General features: G+C 39.7%; 2 protein-coding genes across 3 annotated transcripts; both read right to left on the reverse strand.

Moving 5' to 3' along the window:
- Nucleotides 1–812: 812 nt before the first annotated feature.
- Nucleotides 813–5,751, reverse strand: LOC109042860 (uncharacterized). The gene is made up of 3 exons (XM_019059809.2): nt 4,871–5,751; nt 3,115–3,724; nt 813–1,411 (listed from the first exon to the last, which is right to left on the reverse strand). Exons 1-3 carry the CDS (start codon nt 5,144–5,146, stop codon nt 831–833), a joined length of 1,467 nt encoding a protein of 488 aa, XP_018915354.2. The 5' UTR covers nt 5,147–5,751; the 3' UTR covers nt 813–830.
- Nucleotides 5,752–12,309: 6,558 nt separating this feature from the next.
- On the reverse strand, nt 12,310–19,524 carry LOC109042911 (protein D2). Of its 2 annotated transcripts, none has more exons than XM_072297820.1 (5): nt 18,949–19,524; nt 17,072–17,198; nt 16,008–16,145; nt 14,458–14,533; nt 12,310–12,459 (listed from the first exon to the last, which is right to left on the reverse strand). In XM_072297820.1, the coding sequence occupies exons 1-5, from the start codon at nt 19,105–19,107 to the stop codon at nt 12,339–12,341; spliced, it is 621 nt and encodes a 206-aa protein (XP_072153921.1). In that variant the 5' UTR covers nt 19,108–19,524; the 3' UTR covers nt 12,310–12,338. The 2 variants fall into 2 exon arrangements, with proteins under 2 accessions (XP_072153921.1, XP_072153922.1); XM_072297821.1 differs by lacking the exon at nt 18,949–19,524 and adding an exon at nt 18,171–18,230.
- Nucleotides 19,525–20,119: the final 595 nt, after the last annotated feature.

The following is a 20,119-nucleotide window of genomic DNA, read 5'->3' on the forward strand; positions in this document are numbered from 1 at the left end:
GTTTTTGCTATTTCGATGAATACATGTTTGAGGTTCCGAATTACATGAATCCTTGTGGCGGACAAAAAGTTCAAACTGACCTTTTCATGCTTAAAAATTGGAATTTGGATGCGAATTTTGCATTATGACTAGTTTTACTTGAAATCTTTAATGTCTCAATTTTTTCAAAAACTGCACTTATGCACCTTGTCCTTTAAGTCCCTCCCCTCTTTTCAACTAAATTTTTTTTGAGATAACCCATTCAAGCAGAAACATGTTCAAATGTATCAATTAATTCGCCCGTCCACTCCAATGGAGATGTTGCATGTGTGAGGAATTTGCGATTTGACTGTTGACTCTTGTGTAAAAGTTCGCGAGAAACACGATGGTGCCACTGGTTTTCTCTGAAATCAACTCCCAAGCTCAAAAAAAGCTCTCAAGTTGAGGCCAAAATGGAGGGGATATCCCACGCTATCCTGAGAGTCCACCTCTACATCGAGACAAATCTCCATGCAAAGATAGGGAGCAAATACATTGACAGGGTTGCCGTGATTTCAGTTTTGAGAGTCCCTAAATAAGGTGGCAGCCCTGTCAATATATTTGTTCCCTATCTTTGCATGGAGAGTTTGTCTTAGTGTAGAGGTAGACTCTCAGGATAGCGTGGGATATCCCTCAACTTGAGAGTTTTTTTTAAGCTTGGGAGTTGATTTCAGAGAAAACCAGTGGCACCATCGTGTCTCTCGCGAACTTTTACATAAGAATCAACAGTCAAATCGCAAATTCCTCACACATGCAACATCTCCATTATACTTTACGATGAAGTCACCTCCTCATTGCATGACGAGGATCATTTATTTCAAAAGAACAGCAGCGAAAATATAGACAGCGACATGCACAAAACATGCAAAGTCAAGTTTGACAGCCGCGGATTCGGTGGCATCCCCCTCAAGAATCCACATCCTCAGCCTGCTGTTTGCCTCAAAGCTCTCTATCGCAATTTTCAAATCACTCATCGACGCTGTCTTCACAGTGTCGCTCCTATTTCCGGGAGCAGGTTGCGGTGGTGGAATAAACGTCTCTCCTCCGTAAATAGTCCCATCGTAGAGTGCGCTGGACGGTCGCTCGTCAGCGTAAGTCCAGTAGCCACGAGATTCACCCCTTTCGTTGACCAGTCTGATCGTTGTACCGTTCTCTGGTACCTCCAATCGATAGTGCCTCTTCTCGTTAGCTTCCTTGAGTGTCTCGCTCGTTTCAAATCCCATCTTGAGCGTCTGCGGAAGGGTCTTCACCCACCGAGCGATGAGAACTATCTGCTGTTGCAACGAGTAGTACGATTCTGTCCTGAACTTGTAATCGGATATATTATTCGCAATTTCGAGTAGCTCCGAGTCGTCGATATCATTGCCGATTCCGAAAGCACATGGTATGATACCTGTTGGAAAACATGTAAAGAGGTCTTCAAATTTGATCTGATAGTTGGGGGCCGTTTAGAAAATAGACAGCGCTCGGGGGTGGGGGGGGGGGGGGTTGAGCCTGCGTTACGCTCGCATTACAGTGTATAGGAATGGGTCGTTATAGTAAATTGGGTTGCAGAGTTCTCATTGGAAGGGGAAACTTTAGTCTGTTCAAGATAGAAGGACAGCCGGCAGTCAGAATTAAAAGCACTATTTTGCAAGGTATATCTAAAGGCATGTGAGGCATGTGGGTTTTTGTAAGGATTGTCTCAAGTTGACCCTAGAGTCCCTTTATACCCAGAGTTAAGACAACTCACTTTTGGTTGGGCTGAAAGTGGCCTAAAAAAAATCCAATTCTGATTGGTTCTCGCTCATGGAGGCCGAAACGAGTGCACCAAGATGGCGGTACCTCGAATGTGAACAAGAATAATGAAAATATTACCTAATTGTGGTTTATCAAGAGTAAATTGTTATTTCCATCGGTCCAAAATGAAAACAGATTAAGAAATTATTCACAAACCAATCTCATTTTCTTTTTAATTGATCAATTTGTTGATGTTGTTGTTTTTGTGTGACAGACATCGCAGGATTCCTGATCCTGATCCCTCAATATCGTTCGTTTGGGTGCACTCGTTTCGGCCTCCATGGCCAGACAAGGCCGGCTGCCAGTCAGCTGATAATCGAGTTGTCTTAACTCTGGGTATAAAGGGACTCTAGTTGACCCTTGACCCCTGTCAACTGCTACTCTCCGCGTTTTAAGGCCATATCGCGCAGGAGGCTATAGGCCAGCACGGTCAGCACGCTCTGGTGTTTCCCGGAGTTTGAGCCAGCTAGGAGCGTAGAATACCCGAAGCAATGTCCCGCGCGCAGTGGCAGGCGACTCATGATCAACCCGCTGCTGTGCGATGCTGGACTAGTGACTTAATCATTGAGGAACACAACCTCGCTTCAATATAGTGCAATTATTATGATTTTCCACGGTTCTTCAAATCTCGAACAGACCATAATTTTTGGTCATTTTCACCTTTTCATAACCAGCCACCATTTGAAACGGTTTCGGATAATGGCTCCACCTTTCATTACGAGAGAAGAAACTCGGTAACTGACACTGAAGTTTGGTTTGTATTGAACACTGAATTTTACCGCTTCAGGGAACCAAAGTAGTTGGTCATAGCAACCAAATCTTAGTACCTTTCTATGGCTGAAAACTTCGGTTATCGGAACAGGAAATGTTTGGTATCCAATATCTGTTACGGAACTTTTTTTATCATTGTAAGCGTCATCATATGTTCTAACTTTCAGTAATTGTTCGTCTCTTTTGACGTAAATTTAACGGACTAAGAAGGAGAAAATATGATCCCGAAAATTAGATCAAAATTAAAAGGAAATTTCCATATAAAATGTCCACAAAACCGAGGAATTTAGGTTCTTTTAAAATGAGTAACTCCAACGACAATCTGAGTAACACTTGCGCTTGGATTGCTGAATCGTCATCGAATGACTTCGGTCGATAATTTATACTTCCCTAAGATGGGGACGTAGAGACCTTCTATAACAATTCCAAAATCGACCCGCTGATGGCACTTATCAAGTTTTCAAAACCCACTCCCTTACTGCCTAGACTATGATCACTGCACTAAGAATAAAAACAACGAGAATGTTCTTTTCGATTTTGGTATACCTGCTTTGGCAGCCTTCTGAGCCGCAATGCCTGGCTTGGGTCCTGTCAAGTGATTTCCATCGGTTAAGACGACCAGAAGTCTTGGAACACCTCTCTCTCCTCGGTTCTCTGGCAATTTTTTAAATTCATCGACAGCTGCCATCATGCCGAGGTAAGTATTCGTCCCTGCATCCGGATACAGTGTCCCTCGAATAGCCTCCTGGAGTCTGGCCGTGGTGAAATTGTTCACCAGCGGAATCAGACTGGTCACTGTGTTCGAGTAGGTGACCATCCCGACGTTTGCCTCCTCAAGGTCGAATAAGGTCACCAGGCGTGCCATGGAATCCAGTGCTGTCTGGAAAGCGTGCTGGCCTATACTGGCGCTTCCGTCGACGACCATCATGACGTCTATCTTCCCGCCGGATGCACGCATGTCTTTTTCGAGGAGTTCTTGGGCCCGCCTCTCGAAATCTCCGTACTTGCCTCCATTAGTATTGTAGTAGTCCTTCCAAAACATATCTTGGGCTTTGATGACGTCAGGAATTGGACCTCTGGTCAACCTCGTTAACTCGATGTAAATGCTTGCGGCGAGTGCAGAGTAGAGTGGTTTCAGCATGTCTTCCTCCTTCGCCTGGGAAAACATGCAATAAAATAGACTATTTTGCGACGGGAAAATAGTATTGTGCAATGTCAACTGGACGCATTTCTGTCAAACGGAACTATGTGCATTAAGACATGAGCCTTAAGACTCATAAGAATACATGCATAACAGGGCTCACGTCCTAATGCACATAGTTCCGTTAGATAGAAATACGTCCAATTTTGTAAGTTGGCAACACTATTTGTCATCATTTAAATCCGTTAAAAATATCGATCTTAGGTGAGGCAAGCTGCCTCGCCAAGAGTCGATTGTTTTACATACATTTGAATGGAGAATAACACTGTTGCTGACTTCAAGAATCGCCACTGCAAGTATATGCCATTAGATTTCTTATGCACATAGGTGTTATTATGGATGAGCTAGAACTATTTATTCCTTACTGCAAAATTGTGTCCACTTTAATCCAGACAAACATTAAAATAGCAAAAGAAGGCAATCTGAATTTTTTTTTTCTAAGATGGTCACTGGTCATATTTAGTGGCGAGGCGTGAATGATCGACTATCGATACCTCCCCGGTCTCCATTTGAAGCTGTTGTAAAGAATCGATTATTAAGGTGTTCGTTGCGAACACCCTATTCATCGATCCTTTTCCATGCGTTTAAATGGCAGATCAATCTATAATCGCAAAGTATGCCACTTCACTGGTCATTACCACACATTTTTTTGTAATATGGATGTTTACGTGATGAGAATCGCTCAATAATCCGTTGTGACCGCAGGGCTTCACTGCCGTGCTAAGGAAAAGCGCAGTATGAACATTCGAGAGTTGCCAAATTCCCCTTGATAAAACATGTATTTTTGACGACATTCGTGCATATTCTCCCTTGAAATTTTCAGATATTCTAGATTAAATTGCGTGAAAAATCGTCTGAAAATTTTGGACGATAATATTGACAATTTTCCTAGCAAATTCTGTTTTTATCGAAGGAAACTTGGCACCGTCTGAAGGCTTATACGCCGTTCTTCCTTAGTACGGCAGTTCAGCTCCCTCTCCTCTCCCATCTTGTGACACAAATTTAGACAGTTCCTTCCCAAAAATGAAAAGTATAATGTTTGAGCGTCCCCCATGAAAGGCATTTAGCAAATACCGCATGATCTGATGTGATTTTGATTACCTGCATCCAGTTGATGCCTAGCGTATCTCTAATGGCCGTGTGGATGCTTCTAAGCTCAGGGGTGGTGCCGTTACTTTGAGCATCAAATTGGGTCGTCTTGAACCGGTCGAACTGCCAGATGCCCCCATTGTAGCCCTCGCGATAGGTGGCGGGTTCCTCGCCGAACTTGCTCTCGGTGTAGGCCACGCGGCGGAGGAAGTCCCTGTCGTCGGGAAACACACGACTTCGCTGGATCCGATAAATCACCGTTTCCACGACGTCGCGACCGGAGGCCATCGGTTCAAGAGTCCGATCGACTACAAAACCGGTGGCCGTTGCACACAATGACGACAAACCACACTGCTTCAAACATGTTGCGCGAAGTAACCTATAAAATTTTCTCGGAAATTATAAATAGGGAGGCGGCAAACTGGATCGGTGAGAGAACCGTTTGACTCAAACTGGGTAGAATGTTGACTATGAAGTTTACGAATTTCGAGGAGCTATGCCCGTGGATTTGAAGGAGCTGTCGGTTTATGCCGCAGTGATTCATCCATCGATTTGTTAACTTAATGTAAATAAGAATCTGTGAGTTGTTGAGTGGTCTATTATAATACTCGAGTGTACGAACGAATACTCCTCAATCGAGATGATATCGGCAACGGCGGAAAATCGCTTTCTTAAATTAAATATAATACGAATTGGAATGTGGGGTGGATCTAGTGATTTTTTGTGGTTGAAAACCGAAGGACATCTCATCAAGGGAGGTGTGAAGGGCATAGACGAATTCTTCGATAAAAAAGTGGGAGGGGTGTTCTAACAGCTCCAAAAATGTTTGGAAAATAGGGCCCATCAGGAGCAGTTTTAAGAGATGTTCTTAATGAAAACACTTCCAAGATGACAAATATGTTCCTCAATTCACTCGAAGAATTCTTGAAACTATCGGAGGTGGGTTGGGGCAGAATGGGAAAGCGGCGCCCTCCTCTTTTTGCGCATGATCGAATTGAATTTAGTAAATAGGAACTACGGTTATAGGACATTTCGTCAACGATTTTTTGTCCGCGCACCTGTTTTTTCCATTAATTTACGTCCACGCGTTTTTTCGGCACGGGAGTTTTGGTCCACGTGCCAGTTCAGAACCAAAGTTAATTATTGGCCCACATGTAAATACAAACGACCATTGCTCACGACGTTTTGGATGAAAATGTATAAGTCTTGGAAGAATGAGGGTTTGCTTGTTTTTTTTTTTTGTTTTGTCTGCTTGGTCCAACGGAGAATAATATATAGTTGAGAGTTGTGGTAAAAATGGGGGAGCGTCAATTCCATGAGACAAAATTTACTAAAACTCTCTACACCTCTTTGGTGTAACGGGACTTAATTATCTTTTAGGAAATTCCCACCGCGTTAGTGCGGAACCGAATGAACCTCTTGATTTGCCTCAGCTGAAGGTTCTTAGATTTTTCCTGTGCACGATAAGTATCTTGATTTATTTTGCGAGGAAAGATCTGTAATTTTAAAGGATGCCTATCATTCTTCATACGTTCAATTTTCGTATAATACTGTACAACACCTCTGTTGTGAAATAGTTGCTTCAGGCGCCGCCGCACAACGGGCGGGCGGTCATGTCAGCGCGAGCCGCGCATTGGCGCCTACAAACCTAAGTGGATACTTCAAGCATTGTGCAATGAGTGAAGTATCCACTTAGGTTTGTAGGCGCCAGTGAGCTTCTCGCGCTGGCAGCACGCCGCTCCACTCTCTTAGGCTTTAATATTTATACTCGCATAGTCAGCGTTTTTTAACTCATGATTTTGAAATGTTTGCACACTCTGCATTGATTATTCTCATTTAAATTGACGGGGAAAAAAATATGTATCAATTTATCAAAGGAGAATAATAATAATAATATAATGATGTTTTTTTAAATATTGGTGGTTTCGTGTCAAATTTAATGATTTCCAAAGCACTTTAATTTTTTCTTTTACATTTTGTGCTTATATTGTGCTGGAGCGAGGTGTACGCGCAACCAAACGCTCAAAATTTGACGTATTTGACTCTAGAGGATCGATGTACAAATGGGTTAAAACTAAAGATTGCGTGCTTCTTGGTTTTTTCCCCTCATTTATTCATTTTTGCAGTTTCTGTCGGCACAACCGCGGCTCATTGAGATTAATGTCGCTTGGAAAAGGTTTTACAAATATTTGTCACGTTTTAAAAATATAAATGTTCTCAAAATGGAGTAATAATTTCGTAAAGAAAAAATTAAAAAAATAAAAAAAGTACCTATATATATTTGACACGGAACCACCAATATTTAAAAAACACACATTATATTATTATTCTCCATTGATAAATTGATACACATTTTTTCCCCATCAATTTAAATGAGAATAATCAATGCAGCGTGTGCAAACATTTCAAAATCATGAGTTAAAAAACGCTGACTATGAGAGTATAAATTTAAAATTAAAGCCCAAGAGCAGTGGAGCGGCGTGCTGCCGGCGCGAGAGGCTCACTGGCGCCTACAAACCTAAGTGGATACTTCACGCATTGCACAGTGCTTGAAGTATCCACTTAGGTTTGTAGGCGCCAATGCGCGGCTCGCGCTGGCCGCCCGGGCGCCCGCCCGCAGTGCGGCGGCGCCTAAAGCAACTATTTCACAACAGAGGTGTTGCACGGTATTATACGAAATTGAACGTATGAAGAATGACAGTCAAAAGTATAGATCTTTCCTCGCAAAATAAATCAAGAGACTTATCGTACACATATTTAAAATACAATTTAAACAATGCCAATTAATACATAAAAACTTTTGAAATAATTTAATTGACTTTTTTTATTACATATTTCATAGAAGCTATTTCTAGAACATATCTTGCCCCTGTTATACGTTTTTAAATAATGTCTGAACTTTAAAATTATTCTTTCGCACTATTGCCGCATATTTCGTTTCAATATGAGGTGAGCATGAATCATATATCATATCAGATTGTTGAGTATCTACTTGGTCTCAAGCACACTTGTTTCAATTTCTTGTGGTCTGATTATATTCTCACCATTTGCGCAAAAATAATAGCTCTGACATGATGTGAGTTGTTCGTGTATTAAAAGCTTCATAGTTTGAACATAAAAGATGCCGATTTGGTTTAAGAAAAAAAAAACAGCTTCGAAAATTCTGTAAATGTCAAAATATTAATAAATTTAAAGAAACTTAAAAAATTGAGAACCTAAAAGTAGCAGTAAAACCGTTGCTCCATTAATATCTTATAGTTTGGACATTCTTTTAGGGTTTAATATAAGGAGATTGATTTCTCGTGCGATGAAGAGACGAATTAATGACAGATAAAAGCAATAATAATTCTTTGACAGGCAAAAAATCATTCAAAAATAAATTTTCCTATAAAAATACTCACATACATGTTGAAAGCTCTGACTGAAAGGTAACCCTACGCTATATACGGAGCAAACAGTATGCAAAATGCACCATGACCGATTCATTCATTTTCATTAGCTCAAGCCGCCATGCCGCGCCGCTCCGCTGCCACCGTGCGAGACGGACCAGGCGCCGTGATACAACTATTACCGCTCTGTGGGTGTCCGTGCTGCAGATGCGAAGAAATGAAGGCGCTCCAGCTTTCATTGCACTCAGAGCAGCACGGGCACGCGGTTCGTCCCTCGAAGTCGCTGTCGGAATACAGTCGACAAACGACCTCATCAGTACTTCCTCTTACACCGATAATGAGTCGTATTCAGCCCCCTCTATGACAGAATTTCATGCACAACAGAGACGGACGGCTGTTGGTCATCGAGGAGACTTTGCGCTAAGATGCGCCGACAAGAGATAGTATTTGCTGGGCTTGAGAATTTCACGGTGATGATTAGAACCGTTAAAAGTATACGTATTTCACGTGATTTTGAAGATTCCTGGGCGTGCAAGAACGGTCATTTGGCCGAAAAATGCACGCGATTTGGTTGGTAACATTAAAAAGGCTTCATGCTAGGACAATGCATTTCATGTGATTTTAGAGATTCCTTGCGGCACAAAAACTGCAATCTGGACGTGCGTTCAAGAGATATTATTTGTGACTCTAAAACGTCTCCATGCTCGGATGATGTATTTCCCGTTATTTAGGAGATTCCTTGGGACAAAAACGGTCATCTCGTCGTGCGTTTCTCGCGAAATTCTCTGTGACTTTCAAACGGCTCCATGCCAGGAGGATTTATTTCACGTGATATTGAAGATTCTTAGTGGAGCGAACGCGGCTTTCTGTTAGTGTGTTTCACGCATTATTTTTTGTCATGGGAACGGAGTTCCCCATGATATTAGAATCGTTCCGTTGCTTTCGCTATGGGATTCCCTATACCTCTGCGACCTTGAGCGTTTCGCCCAGTCTCCGATTTTTGGTTGATTTTCCGATGTATCAAAAACCGTTGTATTTTTTAGCCAATCATGTCTCTACGTCAAGTTGTGTTGATTGCTAAAATTCGCTTTCAGCGAGTTTTTTTCCACTTGAGATGTCGTGTCTGACTGGTAAATCTGCGCAGATCCACGAAGTTCCGTTTTTAGGCAAATTCTTTTTTTTGGGAGGTTCTGATTGGTTATTTTTCGCCATCAGTTTTCTGTTCGTTGGTGCAAAAGATCGCCTACCTCGTTGCTCTTGAGAAGCCGCCATTATCCCACCTCAAATTTTACAAATAGAAATAAAGAAATTATAACTATTGTGCAAGGTGGAAAACTGCTCTGGAGGACCCGTTACGGATATATGAGCCAAAATCGGAACTCGATTGATTGATTTATTCCATGAATACAGAAATATTGCCTCAGCTTACTGCCGCGATGGCAAATGCCTGCTGATATGAACCTTGAGACACATGATAGCATAGGCAAACAATGTCTCACAGAGAAAGGCGCTTAGCTCATTTCTCCAGAAGCTACGAAGACGCGAATCGCCGAATCGCTCAAGGACAACTCTTGTGATAAGTCCCGCCCATCGTCCGAGTCTTTTAAATGCTATTTTTTCCCCTCCATTCGCCGATCTGTGATAGCCTAGTCGACTGAGGCGCCCCATATTTTTGATAAGGTGCGGGCAATAGGTGATCGGGAGTTCGATACCCGGCGATGGGAGATAATTTTTAATGGTTGTATTGAATGTTTTAGACCAATCATCAAAAAATAATTAATACTAGATGATAAATGTACGAACATTTTCTCGTGAGTTAATATGTTAAACAAAAATACTGGAATATACCTCCTTCATATAATCAGCCACATGTTCCCCCAAATTAATGACGTTATTTTCTTTTTTCAATAAAGTTAATTTGCATTCAACGTTCGTAAGTTAAGCAAAAAGTACCTATTGATACAAATAGAAAGACATGAAAATAGTATGCTAACATTTCAGTTGTTTTTTTTTTTTTTTATTTATTTTTTGTTTTTTTGTTTTTTCAATAAAACAAATTGACTGGGACTAGAATCATCGTATCTCTGAAGACAAAAGCTAAGTTTTTTGATACAGAAATACTAATATATTCATCCTTTATATAATCAGGGAGATGTTGACCCAAATATTGATGTATATTTTCTCTGTTCGCCCAAATTAATGATGGTATTTTCTTTTTTCAATAAAATTAATTTACATTCCACGTTCTTAAAGCAATATTTTCTCCAAAATTCAGCAAAAAATAACAATTTATACCTACGCAAAAAGTAAATAAATAAATAAAGCAATGACATGAAAGTAGTATAGGTAGTACACATCTAACATTTCGGTTACATCTATTTGAATGAAAAAAATGGCAACTTAGGAAGCACATAGGTCACTTATCGACGGTGAAACTACCAAACCACGTATCTCGGTTTGCGACGTCGCAGACTTCCTGTCATACTTTATTTTTTAAATGAAAAGCTACTTAACGTCCAGTCTTGAAAATTTCCGTGATTTTTCCTCTTCGTGCGGAGAAAATTCTGTGAAAATTTCAAGGAATGATATGGATTTGGTCTACTTCAAAAAAATAAAATGTGAGCGGAGATTTTTAAACACCGCAAACGAGATACGTGGTTTGGTAGTTTCACCGTCGTTATGATGCGTATTCGGGCATATGCGTAGAGTAAAAATATCATACTTTACGCCGAAAAAACGAAACTGAAAGTTAAATGCGTTAACTTCCAAAAACCATACATAATCCAACGAAAATAAATAATTGGTAAATAACAGCTTTCTTGTATGCAAAGAAAAAAAATTAAAAATGTTAAAAAAGAGATGTCGACACAAAATTACATAGCCCCTTCAATTCTGAAGATACTACAAACGAACTGTACCTACCTTAAAATTTTCATATCCCAGAAGCAAAAGTTCCCATGACGAATATTGCTATCGCTAGCGATTGCAAAAACCAACTTGTTTGTACTTTAAAACGACACCATGCTAGGACGATGTATTTCATGTAATTTTGTAAATTCCGTGGCGTCCCAAACGGCCATTTGGCCAAAGGATTCATTAGAATCGTCTAGTTTCTTTAAAATGACATCATGCTAGAGCGATGTCTTTTACGTGATTTTGAGGATCCCCAGGAATGCAAAAACGGCCTCCTACTCGTACGTTATATGCGATATTTCTTGTGACTTTAAAGCGACACAACACTAGAACGATGTCATTTACGTGATTTTCAGGATCCTAGGTATGCAAAAACGGTTTCCTGCTCGTGCGTTACATACGTTATTTCTTGTGACTTTAAAACGACCCCATACCATGACAATATAATACCACTTGGTTTACGGCCACCAAATAGTTTTATGTGCCGATCGTTTGTAGCTACTATCGTCTTTTCTACTGATTTACTTAAATATCAGATTATTATTACTGCTTATTTTGGTCCTTTGGTAAATTCTGTAACGATGAAAAGCAAGGAAATTTCAATAGCATCTTCACTTAGTACATTTGCAATTTCTTGTTATTTAGCACCAAGTTTATAACTTCGGACCCCTGACCAGAGTTCAAGATTGCAACACTTTCTTCTCCGTTTCCCTACCTTTTTTGCGTTTTGGAAAAAAAAGGGACTCAGCCTCTTCTCTCATTAAGCTAGATGTTTTTTTGAAAATCATGCGAGCACAGAAGGAATGCTGCATTACTAGTGCGAGCCAAGGATGTTGGTGTAGGAGTTGAGTGCAGCAGTAGTCGTGCGTGTACAACTTCACCTGTTCATCTTTTATCTTATGAACCAATTCTATAGCGATGAGCTTTGATTTTTCATGACGTCTCTGAGTTAATAAGAGACCATTCCGGCCCCTCTTCTGGCCTTCTGCTCTCTATCCTGAGGGAAGACCACTTGTGGTCAATTCTCATCTTTTATTGCTTTTGTATCTCTCTTTTACTCTAATTTGAAAGCATATGATGTAACTAACTCACGCATTTGTTTGGGAAAAGTTAACTTTAAAAGGGAAGATTACCAAAATAAAAAAAAAATTGTATTAACATTACATCTTCAATTATCTTTAATAATCTTGCTCATTTTGAAACTTCATGGTAAAAAAATTAGAGGCTCGAGGATCCCCTAATTTGTACTCTCTCGAGAAACCCTCATGAGTGAATAAAACTCGATCCCAGTATGCAGACCTGCAAGAGAAAAAATAATAAAAATATGTTAATTCTGAATAAGACCTTTGGTTTGCTTTCGGAAATTTTTTGGAGAGTATACCATAAATGTTCCTTCCAGCACTGCACTGTTGCTCTGTAATTAAAGGGGTCACACTTTCCCGAACGTAATAAATATGTATTGATCATACGGCTCAAGTGTGGAATCTTTATGCTCAAGAGGAATTCTAGGTGGACGTTCTCATTTCCAGATTAATTACGTAAGACATGCTTTATAATGTTTAAGATCTTGGAATATATAAGAGTAGTATATAATATAATATATTCATACATAGGCTGTCCAAAAAGTAATGCAATAATCGACGGAATAAATCGAGTAATAAAGGGAACGGAAAAAGCTAAAAAAAATCGGTGTTCATATTCGTGTAGACGGGGTAAGAACCAATAAAATGAGACCTTGTTGAGCTCTGTCAAAAATTGACCGAGATATGACGTTTCTTCCGTGGCATGTTGAGAGACCGCCTCCAGGATTTTAGAGGTACTTTTTGCAAAGAAAAGAACGAATGTCAGTTAATTGAGCCTATGAAAAGAAATCAACAAAAAAACTTATCCTACCATGATTTTTACATTCAATTACTCTTCATCTAAAGACTGCAGACGTACACAGGCCCGCCACATCCGATCTCGGGCCCTGGTACCAGTTTTAAGGCCCGGGCCCCCAGCACAGAGGGGGTCCGGGAAATTTTTAAAATTTTAAATCTACTTGAACGCATTTTGAAGCTCCCACGACATCAGTTTCTGCAGAATTTTTATTTTTTACTTTTAGCACAAAATACTTTCGAATTGTTGCATTCAAAACATCTGAAATTTTTTTCGGGGAGGGAGGAGGGCAGATGATACTATTTTCAGCTCTACGGGGGTCCAAGTCTCCAAGCCTCCCTGGACTCCCCTTTCGTACGTCTATGGCAAGGAAGTTGAGCCATTGAAGTCGAGGATGCCTACACTGGAGACTCTTAGCACGACGACGGAAGAAAATGAAACGCAGTCACTAAAAATATTAATCTGTACTAAAAATCTTGAAAACAAATAGAAATCTTTAAAGAAGTAAGAAAAATTCTACAGTGTCCTAGCATGTTTTTTTAAAATTTATTCACCTTTTGCGAAATATTTCGGGTCAATTTTTCACTTTTCCTTACAAGACAAGGGTTACGTGTGAATTCGTAGTGGTTTCTCACCAGTGGCCTGGGCCTCTCCAGGGCCCGGGCCCCGGAACCAGGAACCCAGTATCCCCCCCCCCCCCTTGTGGCGGGCCTGGAGGTATATGCGTTCCTTTTCAAAGTACCTTCCTTTCATGTTTCACACACAGACGAAGGCGTTCTTCCCATTTAACCAAAATTCAATTCTTTCTGAGCGAGGCTTTTGAGAATCAGTTGAACTTCAGCCTGAATTTCATCGGTAGAATTGAACCTCTTATCATTTATGGCTTATTTTAATATAGGAAAAAGCCAGCAATCGCAAGGTGTGATGTCCGGGCTGTAGGGGGGTTGGGGGAGGGTCACGATTCCTCTTTTCTCTATGAACTCCTTGGTGCTGCCATATGGGGGCGAGCGTTATCCTGGTGGAGTATCTAAGAGTCTTTCAGTTCAGGGCGCTTTTTCGCAATGTTTTCACGAAACTTGCCTATACTTTACAATAATACTTCCTATCGGCAGTTTGTGGAGCAAAATGTCGGTACACCATACCTTGCCAGTCACTGGTTTTTTTCTTTGCAAAAAGTACCCCTAAAATCCTGGAGGCGGTCTCTAACATGCCGCGGGAGAAACGTCATATTTCGGTCAGTTTTTGACCAGAAGAGCTCAACAAGGTCTCATTTTATCGGTTTTTACTCCGTCCACACGAATATATGCACCGATTTTTTGTAGCTTTTCTCGTTCGTTCTAAAAGTCAATTATAGCATTACTTTTTGGACAGCTTACGTATTTTTTGGCACCAAGGGCTTTGATTAATTTTAATACTTACTTTTCTTCTACATGAGACGCATTGAACTCGATTTTTCTTGGTTGCTTGTAGACCACAAAAACTACTCTGTGTTCACCTAGAATCATAAGAGTATAAAACATCAAAACGATAATGCGATTCAACGGACTGAACGTGTACCTGCACGACATTTTTGGTTCGAGTGATATGAACGGTGCTTCGATCTTCAAAGTTACTTGCAACTTTTTACATCGGCAATATTGAATTTGGTGCAACTCACTTTTTTTGTTTGGCCCCAGTGGAATTTCCTTTTTTATACGATGACAATTTCGGACTCAATAGTCCATCATTAGGCACACATTAATGTTCACGAATATTTTTCGCTCGTCAAACGATGTAAAAAAATATTTGTGAACATTAATGTGTACCTGAAAAGGGATTATTGATTCCGAAATGGCCATTGTATAAAGAAGAAAATTTTACTATAGCTCCAGACTATGAGAAAAAAAAGTGAGTTGCACAAAATTCATCATGTCACTCGACAAAGTGTCACAAAACCAAAATCGTCAATATTTGTACGAGGGAAATCAGGACGAGTTTTTTTTTTTTATTTATGCAGAACGCGCATGCACGGCTGCTTTGTAGGGAAAAAGTTCTCAAATACGAGTACCCATTTGTTTTTGAAAAGTCATGAAAGTAAAAAAGAACGGAAAAATAGAACTATGAAAAGCCAGATCTGTATTCCGTCCTGAGGAAAAAAATCGAGACACACATTTTTTCTAGGTTAGGCAAAACTGGAGCTCGGCTCTTGTGTGAGTTGTGTGACGAGTATTTTTGGGCGCTTCTGGGTACCAGATGCGCCCTTTCCAGCCGTTCGACTCCCCCGATGTAACATGTACTATACTACATACCGTTTTGCCTTATGGGTAATGACGCCATTCTGGTACACCCGGGAAAATTTGATTTTCTTCTGCATCTGGTATTCGTAAAAGTTTTCGTGAAATGTTTTGCTTTTAAGCATAACAATCTCGCACGGACGTATTACCTGGTTAAACTATTTTGGGGCTTCGTTATGCTTAAATGCCTCATATTCGAGGTTGTAGTTTCAGATTGATTCGAAAAAATCACGAACAGTCACGTGATCTCTTCATTTTAGTGACGTATTACTGTGCTTTTTTGTGATTGGTTCATTTTCTCGGCGCAGCATCGTCAAGCGTCAGCTGTTTGCGGGGTTGAAGGTTTAAGGTTATGTCAGAGAGAATAGAAAGTTAGAGGCCTGACTCGATGCTAGGTAATTGAAACAGATGCGCTCGCAGCGCGCTCGCTGGCAACGTACGCAACTACTATTTTCTATTGTTTTCCAGAGACTAGCGGCGGGTATGTTGCTGCCGGACCACCTTCACGTAGGCAATTTGTTATACATCGTCCGTCCGCAATACTCTCGCTTGGCCGTATGAAAACGTTCCTCGCATGCGCAGTGTTAAAGAAGCGCCCTCCAACGCGTTGGCGTTGGAACTGCTTGTTTAAAATTTATTACGAAAAAATAAAATGTTCGATCCTTTTTTGGAGGAAAGAGGAGGGACATTTCGTACCTGGTTCATATGCAATTTGGCCTCCTTGATATTCTGCTATTGTTTCACCCTCCTCGAAATTTGACCCGGGTATGTTCCCGACCAGCCAATGATTGTATTCTCGCTCATAGCAGTATTTGTGCGTCGGAGAATCGAGACCTGGAACGGTTTTAATATTCAATTTACTTTGTCATGGGTTTTCTCAATATTTGTTGTCTTATTTCTAATAATTTACAAATACCATTTTGAATACTTCAGAAGCTCTCACTGTAAAACGAGGTTAAGAGACTGGCCAATGTCATAGCTAAGGCGAAATTTTTTCAAAATGGGAGACCCTCCAGAAAATTGGGATAGTAGAACATTTACGTGAAAAACGAAATGAGCATGAAAATGAATGAGTAAGATTAAAGATCAATAACATGAAGCCTTATAGGTACCACTTCTTTGGAGCCACACTTTAAGATCTCTCCTTTATTCTTCGTTTCAACGGTTAGGCAAAAAAATAGCTCCAACACATCGTTAATCGCAACTTCAAGGGTTGCTCTGTGCTTCGCACAGGCCGTCGCAAGAAAAGATTTTTAGCTACGCAAACAGCCAACGAGACTGAGTGAATTTAATTTTACCAGATCTTGAACCAGTGCTCTTCGTTGTTTATGAGGGTTAAGAGATGAGATGGCTCTTCATTTTTGGCCATGCATTTAGGTGCAGGTTTTTTTTTCATCTCATCATTTTGGAAATGAGGGCGTGGATTTCGGATGTGTTATTTTCACCCGCCATTTTTCATCATCTTTATAAAAGATGATACTTCTGTTGACATTGTAGATATAAATGTAAATTTGAAAATGTCCCTTTATGTGCTGCTACTCTGCAATCTTAAACCATCAAAACGCGATTATATGACACGTGTTGCTGCTCCAAGCAAAAGAGTTTCCTCCATCTTAAAATAGTCATGACAATCGGAATTGGATGATATTGCACTCGTGTTTTTACTTAAAACTTATATTGTATTTTATTTGAATTTTTATGTTATTGCAAGATTTATAGATTATAATGACTCATTGTCAGTTATTATTGTACTTACGTACCGAGTAGCATCAGCACATAATAGGCACCCTCCTCAATTGGCCATTCACAATGGTCAGGCTTCTTTATAGTTTGTAACAGCGTCAGATTTGTTCCGAAATCAACCTCTCTCGCATCTTGGTACCTGCACTGAGAAATTAATGATTGCAAAACCAATTGAAGCATCAAATAAATCGAGTAGGATTCTGTCAGGGTTTGAGAGTTTGACTGGAGAGATTGTGGGAGAGCAGGAAATAATTGAAGAAAATGTTTAAACGGCCGAAAGATATATTAAGTTCAATTTGGAAGAGAATTACAGAATTACAAAGATTGAATAGTCACACTTAGAATAAATAATGCCAGAGGAGAGAAAATGGCATAACGTAGTACTACGGGTCAAGATAGTAAAAGGACCTCGAGAAATGGGCAGCGCAAGCTTTTATAGACTTGCTGACGTCACAGGTGGTGAGACAACAAGTCTACACGCTATTGGCTGGCTATAATCAGTGGAGCTATCAGCTGCAAGTTCAGTAATAAAAGTAATGGGTAATTTAAGGTGATGGCTGGGAGATAGGACTGAAAAAGAGGAAAGTGTAGGAAATCCAGCCATCCCTAATGAGTGAACTGAATATGCATAAGAAATTTATAAGTTTAAGAAATGAACAAGTTGCTGGTATTTCAATACCTGTGACAGGTTCACAAATCTTCCCTTCACAACTACACCTTAGTGACTTACAATACATCAATTACACTTGTGATAGACTTATGTTTTGGTGGTTGAGAGTCATAAATAAACGGATAATTGATTAATCACCGCATTATTTGTGTGTCCAATAGTAGGGATTATTAAAGAAGCACAGACATTTAAAAAAATAAAAAAAATATGAATACATATCTAAATTTTGATAAATAATTTCACTGTTTCATCCAGTTTTATGAGTGATTAATGTATACATATAGCCAATAGTGCGAATGTATAAATGACTGCTCCATAGAAACTTGAGAAGCAGAAAAAACTAGTCTTTGTGTGCTACCGTAATTAATTAAGCAAATCATTTTGCTTTTGAATAGGTGATATGCATTAACATCCTCCTCCTTACAAGAAAATATACATATATTTACCTCACCCTCACTCCTACCACTTCTCTGAAGATGCGAATGATACATTTATTGCTCTTCCAAAGGGTGCAAGTGCCGACTTCAGACAACTTTACGACGACTTTATGACGCCTAAATGACCAGCCTAACTGACGCAGTTTTGGTGACTTTAATATCTGGTTAAGTTACAAAGGAGCTGAAATTAGTACTGAATTCACAGAGTCAATTTCCAACAGTACAGGGCATATTGGATTTTCCTTGTCTTCTCGGGTTTTGCACCTATCTTCTGAAAATATTCTTTTTGATTTTTTTTAGATTATTTATCTTCTTCTGAGACAAAATGCCTCACTGTTTGGATGACAACTACTTCATTCAAAAACTGCATTTAATTTTTATTTTTTCAATTTATTTTTAAACCAAGAAGTTCAGGGCCTGTGCTAAAGTTATTCTATTTTTCTACTCAAGTTTTAAATTAAACATTCCAAGAAATGTCTTTGAATCCAAAAAGAAATCATACTTAATAAATCCTTATATCTTTGATGAGGTGTCATAATATACCCATTACGTTATGGATCTCTCGGCGTGACCCCAGTTTAATATCCCAATGCATCTACGTGAGCTGACCAAGTGAACACTCTTCTCCTACAGTCTTGTATTGATGTGCATTAGAGCTCAACATTCTTGACTCTAATTAAAAATGTTTGAACTTTTCGGACCTTTTTCCTCGCATAAAAGTGTGGACCGAGCACTATTTTACCACCTTGTTAAATCTCCATACTATTTACACACACAAAATAGTCACCTTTACAATATCCTTCGGTGCTTTGTCCTTGAATATATCTGGTATAATATTCCGCTCCTTGTACAGTTTTGTGATTCCATCCCGAGGCAACTCAGCAAAAACTACACGGTTCAAGTGAAAAAGTCCTATGATAAAAATGGACACTGCGATGTTAAACATAATAAGTTCTACAAGAGGTCTTTATCCAGTAGTTAGCCCGCTCTGACGTGTCTAATTTCTAATCTTCACGGGTCATTTCTTGAAAACGCGAAATAGAAGGACGTTTGGAGGAAAAAATGCACACATAATAACACTATGGAGCACCGGAGTAGTGGCGCGGCGAGCTTTGCGATAGATCGATTGATCTGCCGTTTAAACCTGTGTAAAAGGATTGATAAACAAGGTGCTCGCAACTAACACCTTAACAATCGATTCTTTATACCATAGCTTCAAATGGGGAAATATCGATAATCGATCATTCACGCCTCTCCGTTGTTTAGTGTAGGTACCGGAGGATCTCTTATGGAAGTAGAAGCAGGCATTTTGGAAAAAGAGGAGAGGAGAAGGAAAAAAAGAATGTCTAAAGCTGAAACTAAAACTTCCGAGTCTTTTTACTATTGACGTACGTTCAAGATTACTATTATGTTGTCGAACAGACGAGAATGCCTGAAAACCACATAGAACTGAATTGAGGCGAAGTGTAAGACACCAGTTAGTGTTTGTTGAAAGAAATTCGTAAGAAAAAAAGAAGAGAAAAAAAGCTTGACGCTAACACGCCCTACAAAATTTTGTAATATTACGCACATTCCTTCCATGCGAGGCTACGGTTTACTAACACTGTCAATGAAAAATTGAGTTATACAATATTTTTAAAATCATTCTTTTCTATTTTTCTTTCACCTATCACGTTAATCAAGATCACACTTCCTCCCTCTCTCCTCCTGGAGAATGACATAATCCGTCTCCGCTCAGGTATGCATCACTAGACAATGCTCTCTTTCATATCGCCCATTGGCCTTGAACTATAACCAAACCAATGAATTTGTTAGAATCTCACTCCACGAATATCAAACTATTTTTTTTTTCCTCTCTTTCTTTCTTTTAAATTTTACTTATTTATTGAAACATAAAATTATTTTTATCCGACTGATTAAATTCAATAATCGGTAGGTAAAGGCCGTTTATAATATCT

Source organism: Bemisia tabaci, chromosome 3, assembly GCF_918797505.1.
Source record: "Bemisia tabaci chromosome 3, PGI_BMITA_v3".
Lineage (NCBI taxonomy): Eukaryota > Metazoa > Arthropoda > Insecta > Hemiptera > Aleyrodidae > Bemisia > Bemisia tabaci.

Coding starts and splice junctions, on each gene's coding strand:
- LOC109042860 (XM_019059809.2), bottom strand. CDS start 5,146: ATGGCCTCCGGTCGCGACGTCGTGGAAACGGTGATTTATCGGATCCAG. Junction 3,725..4,870: donor TAGGCATCAACTGGATGCAG/GTAATCAAAATC, acceptor ATGTTTTCCCAG/GCGAAGGAGGAAGACATGCT. Junction 1,412..3,114: donor TCAGAAGGCTGCCAAAGCAG/GTATACCAAAAT, acceptor GTTTTCCAACAG/GTATCATACCATGTGCTTTC.
- LOC109042911 (XM_072297820.1), bottom strand. CDS start 19,107: ATGTTTAACATCGCAGTGTCCATTTTTATCATAGGACTTTTTCACTTG. Junction 14,534..16,007: donor CCAAATTGCATATGAACCAG/GTACGAAATGTC, acceptor TTATGATTCTAG/GTGAACACAGAGTAGTTTTT. Junction 12,460..14,457: donor GCGTCTCATGTAGAAGAAAA/GTAAGTATTAAA, acceptor TTTCTCTTGCAG/GTCTGCATACTGGGATCGAG.